Source organism: Trachymyrmex cornetzi, unplaced genomic scaffold, assembly GCF_001594075.2.
Source record: "Trachymyrmex cornetzi isolate Tcor2-1 unplaced genomic scaffold, Tcor1.1 scaffold85, whole genome shotgun sequence".
Taxonomy (NCBI): domain Eukaryota; kingdom Metazoa; phylum Arthropoda; class Insecta; order Hymenoptera; family Formicidae; genus Trachymyrmex; species Trachymyrmex cornetzi.
The window spans coordinates 658390-672455 of NW_017300191.1; the positions used below are offsets into that span (position 1 = coordinate 658390).

The 14066-nt window shown below is 32.6% G+C and overlaps 1 protein-coding gene across 1 annotated transcript; it reads right to left on the bottom strand.

The window, feature by feature from the left end:
- Nucleotides 1-5745: 5745 nt before the first annotated feature.
- Nucleotides 5746-11049, bottom strand: LOC108769096 (facilitated trehalose transporter Tret1). Its single transcript, XM_018519897.1, has 3 exons — nt 10858-11049; nt 8880-8955; nt 5746-7286 (listed from the first exon to the last, which is right to left on the bottom strand). Exons 2-3 carry the CDS (start codon nt 8929-8931, stop codon nt 5911-5913), a joined length of 1428 nt encoding a protein of 475 aa, XP_018375399.1. The 5' UTR covers nt 8932-8955; nt 10858-11049; the 3' UTR covers nt 5746-5910.
- Nucleotides 11050-14066: the final 3017 nt, after the last annotated feature.

Here is a 14066-nt window from a genome sequence, read left to right on the forward strand (position 1 = left end):
AGAGAAGGAGAGGGCATTTTCTGTGTCGCAACAATACGCGCGGCGTGGCTCGTTACACGAGCGACAAGCTCCAACATGAGAGAGGGTGGATGGTTGTCCGATCGTTGATCGCTCGGGATCGTGGAGCAGAAATGACTCTCGTGCTTCTCATTGCTTCTTACCTTATTGCTTCGATATCGCGCTGGCAACTGCACGCATCCGCCGGCGGAAAAAATGTGTTCGCAATAAAAAAAAAAAAAAGATGAGGCACCGATAAAACGTACAAAATTTTAACTTCAAAACTTCATCTACAGTTCGAGAACAGTTGATTGCACTATCACTACTGCAATCTAGAGATTCGCGATTGTGAGAGAGGCACATAGCTCAATATTATCGAATTTCTCGAGTTCGAAAGAGATTTCAAGAATCTATTTACTTTGAATATTTTCTGAATGTTCTCCATTGTGAAAATCATTTTGTTGAATCAATTAATTCCTTGTTTGGATATGGGCCTACAAAATCCTTGGTTGATGCAGGAAAATAATTTAGTTTAATCAGCTTATCAAAACGTTTATTGTAACGGTTATTGTAACATTTTACTTGTTTCTGATAAACAAGTTTATCAGATGTCAATGTTTATCAGAAACGAGTAAAAGTTACAATAACCAAATGTTTGGCTTCAACTAAATTATTTTATTGCAACCAAGGATTTTGTTTACCCACATCGAAACGAGAAATTACTTGATTCGACTAAATGGATTTTTCAGTGCGTGTAATGTAGATAATAATGCCTAAAAAGAATGCCAAAATCATTTGCATAATTTTTTTTCAGTACGGAGAAAAAACCTGCCTTATGCTTTACTTTTTATTCTTTTATCACGCTAAAATTCCTCAGTTATAAATACACACTGAGGGCCTAGCAGGTTTCAAAACGATCATTTTCCTCATTTCTTTTTATGATGCCAAATAACCTTTTTAAAATAATGCATATTCATAACCAGTTTTGCGGTCTGGATACAACTATAAAATATGCACGTAGATAAATCTGCGATTTTTTTTTCGGTAAAATTGGGCAACGTGCGTAACATAAAATAATAAGCGGGATAAAAAGCTGTGTGCAAGTTTCATCTTGTCGCTCTCGTACGCGAGACACGCGTGTTTTATTCAAGGAAAAGAGTCACGCGAGTGATGTATTCCGGGCACGCTGACGAGATTTTACGCCAGGGATTGTAGTAATATAATAATCTTGACCACACGAGGTGTGTATCATAGCGAGGCGTTGTGAGATGTTACAATGGATGAGATATTATAAAAAAAATTTATGTTTCTATATTGTAATAACGTTTATGTATAACGAGATTATTATAATGCAAAAATATACATACTAGTTGTCCGGTTTGCGACCGCCTCTTTACTGACCTTTTACCGAATCGCGCTGCCTCCTGAAATGAATCTGAAAAGAAAGAAGAAAACGAGAGGAGAGGTGCAAGATTGTGCACGAGGGAGGATGCAAGAAAAAAGTTCACTCGGTATAGCTGCAGATCAAAGTGGTGAGTTTCTTTATTTGTCAACGGATATTGCAAACTTCTACATTGTAGAAATCTGTAAAGTCGAGGTGGAGTTCGATTAGTATTTGAACCCTGCCTGAAAGGGACGTGTAGAGAGTCAGCAATAGCGTGAACATACACTTGACACTCGAGTTAATAAGGTGTAGCTTATCAAATAACAGGGAAGGACGGTTTTATTAAAGTATCTAAAAATTTAGCTAAATACTTAGTTAAATAATTTTGTTGAACCATCAAAATAATCAGGGTTGGGGAGTAACTCGTTACTTGTAATAAAATTAGAATTAGGGTTACTTTTTTTCAGTAACTCTAACTTTTAACCCTCACCGTGTATATGGGGATCATTTGTGTCCAAACGATTTTTAAAGGTTTGGATATATTTTGAAAACAAGTGAGTATACAGGTGCCGTTCTGTTCCTAAAAAACTTGTGGGTGGAGGAAGATACTTGTGAAAACCCAGCAATGGATATCATTTTCTCGTTGAGCAGTTGATATTCAAAATCGAGCGAAGATACAAATGATCCCCGCGTATAAACTCAACACATATTTATCGTACAAATAAAAAATAAATTTTTTTCGCGTTTCTTGACTATTTTTATAAGTAAAACACATATAAATAACGAAAAAATTTATATTCAATGTTATTTTAGAATAAAAATGTTAAATCGCTCTGTAGAAGAGATGACATTGTAAGAGAACGATTTTTTCGTTATTTTACAATGTCATCCCGTATGTATTTTTTTATTTACAAAAGTGTATGAGATTACAGATTTTGAATAAAAAACTGTTTAAAGTTATTAAATGTCAATTTGATTTTTTTATAAGAATATTTTTATATAAGTTTTAAAATTGTAAGACTTTATGTCCCGAACTTAAGCCTTTAAAAAGTAAACAAATTAAAAATATTTGTTGGCATATATTTTTTTCTTAAAATATGAACTTTATTTTCCTTTTTTAATTATTAGATTTCATCGATTTGATCAAAAAAGTTACAAATTTTTGAAAGTACCTCTACCATACTCACATTTGTGTTTACATATTTGCAAAAATAAAATATTTAAATAAATAGATTTGTTAAATTATGTACAAATTCTTCATTTAAAGTAGTTAAGAAAACTACATGAATTTTTTAATATTTTTTTTTATCCATTTAAAAAAATCCATTTAACTTAATCCATTTAAAAAAATACGCCGGACATGAATGGCCCCCGTATACATTTAGCGCCAATTTCATAACTCATGGTTAACTTTTAACCGAGGTTCAACTTATTCCTCATATCTTTCTAATAATGCTAGAATTGAAAAGAGATGAGATATAAGGTGAACCTCGGTTAAGAGTTAACCATGAGTTGTGAAATTAGGCGTTAATGGGTACTAAAAAAACATACAAGGTGAGAGTTAACTTACTTGTACTTTTAATAATTAATTTAATAGTTACTTTTTATATCAAATCTATTCGTCAATAGGGACTGAAATGTTCAGTAATTCTGTAAATATATATATGTATGTATTAAGAATCCTTTTAGTATCTTAATATATCTCACAATTTTTATTTTAAGTGTATATATTAATTTATTATAATTAATATAGATATTAATTTATTATAATTAATATAGGTATTAATTAATATATTGGTTTATAATATCGAATGTTTCGTGTAATAAATGAAATAATTTAGAATATTAGAAATGTATAAATTTTTAGATACTTCAGCAAAATCGTTCTTTCCATGAAGTGCCCCGCGCGTACAACGTAGCCATAATTATAAAGACGAATGACCTACTATCCACGAATTATTTCTGTAACGTGATGTCCATTCATACGCTTTCGGCCGTTTACTTGTCAAACACGACTACATTCCTTGTAGCGGTGTTCTATAATATCAGTAACAGGTGGATCGCGTCGGCAGGAACAAGAATAAACCTTCCCTTGAGTGGGGGTGCCGTTAGTCCGATTATGAAAGCCATCTTTCCACATCGGCCAGACTATCATTTATTATTGGCGGCCATTTACGCACGGGTACTCCGGGTAAGTTTATAACGCACGTCGGAACGTGTGCGAATGTTTTCTTTAACTCTAATAACGGGCCAGTTATATTCTACGCCGAAGCTATTTCTATAACGTACGTATGTGTCTCACCCTGCCTGAAAGGGAAATATAAGTTAGTCATGCCACAGTGCTCGTCTAAATCCTTCTTGCATCAGGGCCATAGGCGTGCGCTCGTATCTGCATGAGACACGGGCGGATCACACGCGCTATTCTTTAATAACGTTTAATCGTAAGCGTTATATCACGTGTTGTTTTACACCCTGCCTTAAAGGGATAAGAAAGATGTTCCTAATCGCCATGGTATCGCGCCGAACAGGATTTTGCCGTTTCCTCTTTCCTTTTCTTTTACTCCTCGAGAGATTCTTTATATATTTGCTTTATTATTTTTCTTCTTATATTCTTTCTTTATTTTTCTTGTATCAGAAAGAGATTCTTCAAGTTCAGTTCAAGTTTAAGATATAAAATTATTCAAGGAATGTTTTTATCATGAAAGATATACGCGGAATTAAAAAGCGATGGATTCTTCACGCATGAAATTTCCCGCGAAAATCTTTTGCCTGTTCGGAGCTCGGCCAGGGCGATAATAAATACTTTACGATTAATTAAAAACTATCAGTCTCTTTAGTTTAACCCTGCCTAAAAGGGAAAAAAGATGGTCATGCAAGATTGCTCTTACAATTCGGGGCCCCAGTTAACGCACGTTGGATGTGTCGATGAGCGATGGTTTCTGAAGGAACGATTCCTTTGAAGCGGTTCTTCGGAAACCATCGGACACACTGTAAATTCGCATTATTCTCGGCTGAGATTTCTTCGCTAAATCGAGACTTTTACCGATCGAGCTGACGTTTCAAAGCCGACGCAGCAAATAAGTTGTCTGTATTATTACCACAAAAGCAGAAAACGTTTAGCGAACACAGCAGTTGGAATGATCGGCTCTTTGAGAACACGTTTGCTTCGACACATAAAAATGTGCTCCAACAGACAATTATTGCCGCATCTGTTGTGTACGCTAAAATCTTTCATTCTACTTGTGTATAAATGAAAAACTTGATTTCCACGTGCTGCTAATGATAACAAAGAATAATAGCGCAAAACTTACGCCATTATTTTTCTATCATATTCTGCGTAGTCCAACATACGTTTTTGAATCAAGATATTTGAGTTGAGGTATTCTTAAATCAATATAACGTTTGTACAAGTGATAAACACTTATTTGCGTATTTGAATTGTAAATGTAATCTAAACAAATATGCGTCATTATCACGAGTTGGAGTTTCTGTCTAATTATAACTACGATAATTTCTCGATCGGGCAAATGCTCTTTTAGCGATCTCATTACTTCAATCGAAGCGCCTTCTTCAATGGAATATAAGGGCCCTTTTTTAAACACTAAAATCTTATAAACTAGCTTTTCTCTGATCTTTCCTTCGTATTCTAATATTGATTAGACTATAATTCAAATTTCATTCCAGTTGCAATAAAGTGTAGAAAATAAAAAAAAACGTTTCTGTAATAACAGATTCAAATCAAAATGCAAAAGATTGTAACTAGCAATATAGAGATTCTTAAAATTTTCACACAATTAAAAAAAAGGTCTTTAAACATTGGCTAGATCTTGTGCCTAATAACATTTCTGAAAATTTTCTTTCAAATTTCTTATATGAAAGAGCTTGTAAATCCTTTGACAGGGAATGCTCTCCTGTTCTTTGGAATTATTTGCAAACAGTAATGTTTGTTTTCATTCAAATTTTGCAAATGGTAATGCTTTGTTATATTTAAAATTTGCAAATAGCGTTGTATTAACTTCATTCATACCTCGTTGAACCGATAATCCAATTATGTGTTTGATCACACTGTGAAAAAAGGGTCTGATAATAATTAAATATTGAATTAAATAATTTCAATTAGATGTTCGATTAATTTACCGAAAAATAATTTTTCTTTTCTAAATATTTTGTAATTATTATGAAATGTTAGTTTTTATTATTATGTCTAGTAATATTTATCGAACATTTAAAAAGTAAAATCATTTTTTGTTACATTATCTGAACATTTAATTGAAATTATTTCACTCAACATTTGATAGCTATTATCAGACTCTTATTTTCAGTGCAAATATTATAATTGATCTTATCGATGATTGTTGATCTCTCGTTCGCTTTTACGATCGATCCGGACATATATAAAAGAGCGATCAGCTTCGAGGTTCCCTGTCAAATGTTCTGTAATCCAGGAACGCGCATTGCTTATTTCTATCATTTAAAAATTATCGAGAATTCTCTTCATAAGCATCGCGGTTTTACTTGCACCTATCGACTTAAAAAACCGTACTTATTTGGATTTGCAGTTCGCCTTTTGCGTTTTTCTTCTTCTTTTTTTTACAGTTAAGCTCTTCCTGAATTTCTAGCAAGGACTTGCCTTTGGTTTCGGGGACGTATAACATAATGAAGAATACTCCGACGTAGCAGCTGACAGCGAACCAGCTGAAGGCTGCGTACACTCCCCAATTGTCGGAGATTACTTGATACATTTTGGAGACGATGAAGGCTAGCAACGAAGACACTACATTGGCCAACGACACGGCGGCGCCTTTGACGTTCGTCGGAAACAGTTCGCCAAGCATCATGTAGGGTAGCGGATTCAGGCCCAGAGCGATGATCAGCTCATAAAATATCACGGAGCAATGAAGCAGCCAGCCGTATCCAATTGTATTCACTCCGAATTGGAACTTTACGAAGTAGAAGACGCTAGTGATGGTCAGCGCAATTCCAGCTAGAAAAGTAGTGGTAATGAGTAATGGTCGTCTACCTAGTTTGTCAACCAGAGCCACCGCTCCGAGACCAGCGATCAATTGAAGCACGCTTAACAGGATGACAGAGGAACTCGCAGGCAGATGTGCATCGCCTTCCTCGAGAATCTCCTGAGTGTATGACTCAACCGCAGCGATACCGCTGAACTGAAGTACCAGTTGCAGGCCGATGCTGATAATGACCGCGCGTCGATTGCCAGGCGCGTCAAACAGATCCCAGAATTGGCCGCGATCGCTGAGATCGCGGACAACTATCTTCTGCATCTGCTCCAAGTCCGTCTCCAGTTGATCTTTGGAAACGCAGCGCTTCAGACGTTTCAGACTCATCATTGCGTTCTTTGGGCGATTCTTCATTAATAAATAATACGGTGACTCGGGCATCCAAGGAAAGCTGAGGAAGAATATCAGCGGGATCACCAGGCAGCTATAACCAAGCCACCAATAGGAGACAAACGGTCCGATTGCATGAGCATATAACTCTCCGAAGGTTACCATCAGCTTGATGAAGGATCCGAGGGTACCTCTAATCTCTTTATCGGCGATTTCGCCGATGTACATCGGACAGATGACGTACGCTATGCCCTGGCCGATACCACCGATACCGCGAGCAGCGTAAAGAACGTAGGGATTCCACGCTGTAATGATCAGAATGTATGAGAGAGTCAGAGGTATGCCGCCTAGCAGCAGGCTCATTTTCCGACCTAATCGGTCTACGATTAAGGCCGCCACGATGCATCCGGGAATGGTGCCCAAAAGGTAAAAAGAGGCAATCCAGGAAGCGTCGTCAGACGTTATGAGAACGTGGGAATCAGTTGACTTCAGTACTGGCAAGATGGGTGACGTCCAGCCTATGTGAGATCCGGTAATTGCCAGCGATAAGGTAGCTACGGTAAAATCGAACGGATGAATAAATCATAATTTACGCTGCTTTTCAGCTGATTTTTCTATACATACATGAATTATTTTTAAAAAATGATCTCTGAAAAGAATTTTTATATGCAGCTGCTGTCCTATTTTTACGATTACCCTCAAAATTTTATTTTCAATTTAAAAAAAAAATGTTTCGGACGAAGCTAAATAATGAAAGCGATATAAGCTGGATCTTAATTTGAATATTTCGATGTAAATTTTATATACATACATATTAAAATCTAAATTGTGCGCCAAAATATTTTCAGTCTTGAAACGCAAAACTATAGTGACAATTGCAACAACTTGTTACAAAAATTATGCACTTTGCACTATGCAACCACATATCTTTTTTAAAAAGCAACTTACGTGTTCTTTTTAGACTAACTTTATCTCATTATTCTGTGCATTATAATATTAAGGTAAAGTTATTAAAACATGAATAGATTGCAAAAATGTTTTATATTTCATTTTAAAGTCTACTATAAAATATTTTATAAGCTATCGTTTTGTTATATTTCTACCTTTATTCTTTTATACGCAGACTAATTAGAGGAATCATATTAAGCAAAAATTCATATTATGTAAAAACATCATGTAATTCTGTTTTTAAAATAGTGATAATTTTTATGATTTTGAAAAATGGATTTTTTAAATATCAGTTTTATCATTATTTGTTTCCCTCGTGTAACTTTTGTGTGTGTGTGTGTGTGTGTGTGTATAAAATTAGTCCAAAAAGTACACGTAAGTTGCTTTTTAAAAAAGATATGTGGTTGCATAGTGCAAAGTGCATAATTTTTGTAACAAATTGTTGCAATTGTCACTATAGTTTTGCGTTTCAAGACTGAAAATATTTTGGCGCACAGTTTCGATTTGAATAGGTATATAAAATTCACATCAAAATATTCAAGTTAAAATGCAACTTATATCGCTTTCATTATTTAGCTTCGTCTGAAACATTTTCTCCAAAATCGAAAATAAATAAAAGTTTAGAAGATGATCGTTAAAAATGAGACACTCTGTATATAGATATAGTATATAGATACACTATATATAGATGGAAGAGAGATTAATTATATAATCTTTTTTTAAATAATGTAAATCAATCGCAGTAAGTTATCATTTAGAAAATATAGGATAGGCATGAGTTGTGTGAGAAAATTGTATCATACAAAATTACAATAAAAGTATTATTTGTAATATAAACTCTAGTTTGATCAATACTTCTGCTTTGGACTTTGAATACTTTTAATTCTGAAATTTTCAAAGTCCATGGTTATAATTTCAACGTGATAATTACACTGAAATAACGTGATGATCGCACAATTATCCGTAGCCGAAAAAGTAAAAATAACATTTATATTCTCTCTTGACAATTTTTCTAAATTTAATTTAAATTAATTATATATCTTTATATATTAATTAAATCTTTATTAATAATCTTTATTAAGCTTTAAAGTTTCAAATTATTAATTTTTTTGTATCAACTGCTTGCTCAACTTGGGAACTTATGTCTGGGAAATTAGCATGAGAGTTAAAAAAATTAAAAATAGTTCAGATTTATTTACCTGTAATCGCTGCTAAATATTGAGACCACCGTTTAACACGGGACTGCTCCATCTTTTATTTCTTCTTATCGAAGGACTAAGGAAAGAACCAGAATTTCTTTATTATTAAGAAAGTACAACGATATTCTAAAAAATGTACTCCTTCCTAGGAATATATTGGGTGCGTTTGGGGTGATGCTATTCGCGCTATTTAGCGCTACAAACTGTTTGCGGAGTTGTAGATAGCGCTAACAAACACAATCACTAATGGTAGCGTGTTACGTCATAACTGCACGCTATCAACGCTATTCCTTCCAAGGTAGTGTATTGGTAGCGTTAGCGTTTACAGATCCGTGAACAACCCTAGCGTAGCGTTGCTAACGTTTAACATTCGTCAAGGTTAGATTAATGTTCGAAGGGATTCTATTCTTAAGTGCCCCCAAACTTTTCTCTCTTTAGAATTTCGTAGAGTAAACGTACGTATGTAACGTGTGAATTTCAAATTTTATCGTAGTGAATGCAATCTCAATTTCAATCTCTGCAATTGATGGCTTACCACTAGGCTGGAGTGAACGTAATTCTTGCTTGTGTATCATCTTTAACTTTTCAAAGTTTCTGCAGAGTTCAACTTGTGTATTTGATTTCATCACAAATGTAAAAGTCAGAGGTTGTTACTGGCGATTTTTAATTCCCGTGTACAGAAAAAAGTTACTATTGCTATAAAGCGCGGCAGAATATTCCGCTGCAGATGCTTAAGGTCCTTATTAGATGTAGATACGCTCCTTCTCAAATCGACAATGGATGCTCAAGGATTTTTCCTTTTATCTGATTAATTTACTCAGTGTAACTTAATTTTTTGATCTAGTTTACATTGTTCACTCCGGCCTAGCGGCAAGCCATCATAGAGATTGCAATTGAGATTGCGTTCTGTTATTCACTACGAGAAAATTAAAAATTTACGTTACACAACACACACAGATACTATACAAAACCCTAAAAATTTAAATTACAGAGAAAAGTTTAGTCGGTAATTGAAAACAGAATCCCCTACATTAACTCAACCTCGACAAATATTAAATCTCTCTATAGTTAAATGCTACCGACGCTACGCTAGGATCGTTCATGGAGCTTGCTAACGCTATCGCACTATTGACTCCACGAACAGCGTTCGTAGCGTTTGCGTCCATAGCGAATAATGTCTCCCCGAACGCACCAATTGTATATTCTATTATTTTATACAAAGAATATAGGAAAACTTAATATGCATAATTTAATAAAAACTTAAGAAAATAACTCTAATGATCTCACACTCGTCTTTATTGCGGTTATAAATTGCAACTCGCGCGAGCGCGACTGTTTCTAGCAATGGTTCACGACTTTCTAAACTTCTTTGTCCTAATCGAAATACCAGTATGTATCACGTAGCTTCTTTAGTTAGTTGACAAAGAAACTGATACGGCTCTAGACGAAACATAAACCAATATGAATTCTTTCTCAGCTATTAAAAGAGTTCTCGGTATACGTCGCGCCATTTGAAAGAAAGTACGCACACGTCACCCATCCCACAAAAATTTAGAGCAAAGTGGATCAATCATTCACCAATACTCATGCAGCACAAAATATTGCAGTAACATTGCAACATTGCTGCAACGTTGAAATGTTACTGCAATATTACTGAAACATTGCAATGTTGCTGTAAATATCGTTAGAATAATCTGTATAGGTATTAGTAATATAATACCATAATTTATAAAATATACTACGCAATATGATATCAATCTTATAAATCAAAAGCTTAGTTCAATTTTATCTCTCAAAAAATTAAAAGATTCAAGGCAAATGAGAGGCGCAATAATTGATGATTACTCTCATTTGCCTTGAATCTTTTATTTTTTTTTAATTTGAGGGTTATTACTAAACTTCCTATTTATCCCTTAAAGCTGTTTCTACGGAAAGTTCTATTAAATTTTAATTTATTAAATTTTAATATTATGCTTACAGAGATAACGATGAAACACGCTAATGCTACCAGGAAAGACGACGAACCTCCACGCCTAACGACACCCGGATTTTAATGCATTTCAGATGGAATAAGAACGCATTCATGTCGCTGTAGATTATATATGTTCTTTATCAGTGCTTTTCTTATCAGCGATTCGTCAAATCTGTCGCCACTCGCCCCACTTGAAAATGTTTGTTCATTACTAGTTAGTTCGGACGAAGGACAGGTAGAATAAACATCGAATTGCAAATAAAGATAAAAAAATAAATAAAAGACAGAATAAAGAATAATTAATTATTGATTATATTATTTCAACTGTGTTAAGTCTTTTTGAGCACATTAATCTCAGAAAGAAAAATCAAAAAATAAATATGAAAAAATAAATAATAATATAAGTCAGAAGAGTCAGAGAATAAAGCATAATATGATAACAATACATAAAATAACCAATTACGGTATAATTTAAAATAAAAATAGACTAAAGAAATGAAGAGGTTACGATTAAAGTCAGAAACAATGTCAATTATATAAAATAAATGTGTATAAACTTCCAATTTGATCAATATAATAAAAAATAATAAAAATAATATAATATGAGGGGATCCCGTTTGTCTACAAATTGATTGCCTACAATTCGATTGCCTACATGTATTATTGCCTACAGCTCAATTGCCTACATGTATTATTGCTTACAGCTCGATTGCCTACATACATTATTGCCTACAGCTCACAACCTTCCACAAAGAACTATCTCACACCAGCAAATAGTTTGGTTAGGGTTAGATTTTTTTGGAAAAATATTCCAAGCGGACACTGTCTACGCTGATCAACAAATAGTTTGGTTAGGGTTAGATTTTTTGGAAAAATATTCCAAGCGGACGCTGTCTACGTTGACACCCCACTGTTCACATGACAGATTTCCTAAAAATATAAATTATTTTCTTACTTAACTTTAATTTTATATTTGTGCGCAAAAGCGCATGTAGGCAACCGAGCTGTAGGCAATCGAGCTGTAGGCAATAGTACGTGTAAGCAAAAGTAACTCCGTTTCTAAAATTTTTATTTGTGCGCAAAAGCGTATGTAGGCAATATCGAGCTGTAGGCAATAATACATGTAGGCAATCGAACCGTAGGCAAAAGTGATGTAGGCAAAAGATACTGTAGAGAATCGATTTGTAGGCAAAAGCAACCATCTTATGTAATATAATACAATCAAAAATAATATAATCAAAATTAATAAAAATATGTCAACAGATAAAATAAAGAATTCAACTTTATTCCTTATTAGGAGGCGAGAAGATATTAATTGTCCAAGTTGTAGTCCATTATCGTCGTTAGAAATAAGTATGTCAAAAGTATGTTAAAAGTGAAGTCGAATAAAAAAGTAATTTCAATACAAGTAAAATAGCGATGACAGCACAGAATATTTAGGACAAATATTTATTAATATTTATTTTTTAAAACATTATAGATATTTCATATATATTTTATATAAAGCTTTATTTAAAATATTATTAAGATATAGACTAAATATTTATGATAAATACAAAATATTAAAAATAAATATTATAAATATTTATAAATATTTTGTAAATATTTTATAAATATTATGTGCTATCTGAGAAGTATGTGAGTTTCCGTGATTATTAGTACGTAAATTACGTGTTCACGCGACATAATATAATTCGTAATTAAGATGTAGATACTAAATGACGGTAAAGTAAAGGCAAATGTTTTGACTTTTGATTTAAGTCCTCTTCAATGCGGAAGTCAAGTGCAAACTGCAATGAAAATGCAACAAAGAATTGGCTATAAATACTCTCCTCTGTGATCATAAAAAATTTTTTTTTAATTAAAATTTTCTTAGACTTTGCATATATTTTTTTGTATTACAGATTATTTATATTTTTACTCTTTAAACCTTACACATTTTGATGGTATAATTTTTTGTTTGACATTGCTTTTTATGCATATTTATTTCTGATAGTGGACTCCAACTTGGACCTAACATATTCTTGATTTCTAATGAGGAATAAGTTACATCCTTTATTTTTTCTGCTGATATTTGTTATTTACTTTATAGTATATATATATCGACCAGATGGGACGCATAAACATTTTTATTTTGTATAATTAACATCTTTTTACTTTAATCGTAGATTAAATAACTCTTATAGATATATTTTTAAAATTTTATTTTATTTTTAATACCTATATTTATTTTATTTTATTTTATTTTTACTTGTTTATTTTTATTCTTATTTTAATTTAATTTTTTTTGTTTGTCACTATATTATGCGCTTTGCTCTAATTTATATTATTATTAATTTTTTTACGATTATTTATTTACTTTCTTTGATAATTGTAAGATTGATGTGCTGGAGAAAATTTAATATAGTCGAAACATCTATAATATAACTAATTGTTCCTTAATCTCTTCTGTGTTCATTTTTTATTCATTTATTTTAGAATAAGTATAAAGTCATCATTTTTTTTAACCTTATTTCAACTGGTATCTTTAATTGTTTTTATTTTTATTTGTATTTATCGAATTTGATTTATTTGTTAGTTTAAATACTTTAAATATCTTTTTGTGCACATATTATTTACAAATAATTGCGCGTGTTTATTCAAGTTGGTGACGAAAGTCTTAAGGTAACCTAATTAACATGAATACGTAATAAAAGCAAGATATAATTCTTCGAATTGCGCAATGTGCGTTTTGAAGAGGCAGCATTAAATATCTTGGGTTATTGTATCGCTGTGTACTCGGGACGAAATGATATCATCTTTTGATTATTTATTTTCTTATATACGATAAGTAAATAGAATTAGCAACATAATGAATAATATAATAGTAACATTGTATAAATTATTTTATATTTTATGCTGTCATAAAATTATCAAAGAATGAAAAAAACATTAGTACTACGTTCGCCATTTTGTTGGATTTATATTTGACATTTAAATGTCATTTCAATTAATTTAAAAACATCACAATATTTATACTAGGAAAATTAAATATATTGCAGCATTCTGTATTATCCAACTGCATTAAGCATCGATTGGATGGGATTTCATTTAAAAAACTATAAAAATACGATCATCGCGTATTTGTTTCCAACTTTCCATTGTATTGTATAAATAATAGGATTAATGTCTTATATTAATTAAAGGGGAAAATCCTATAGATATATACACAGCGT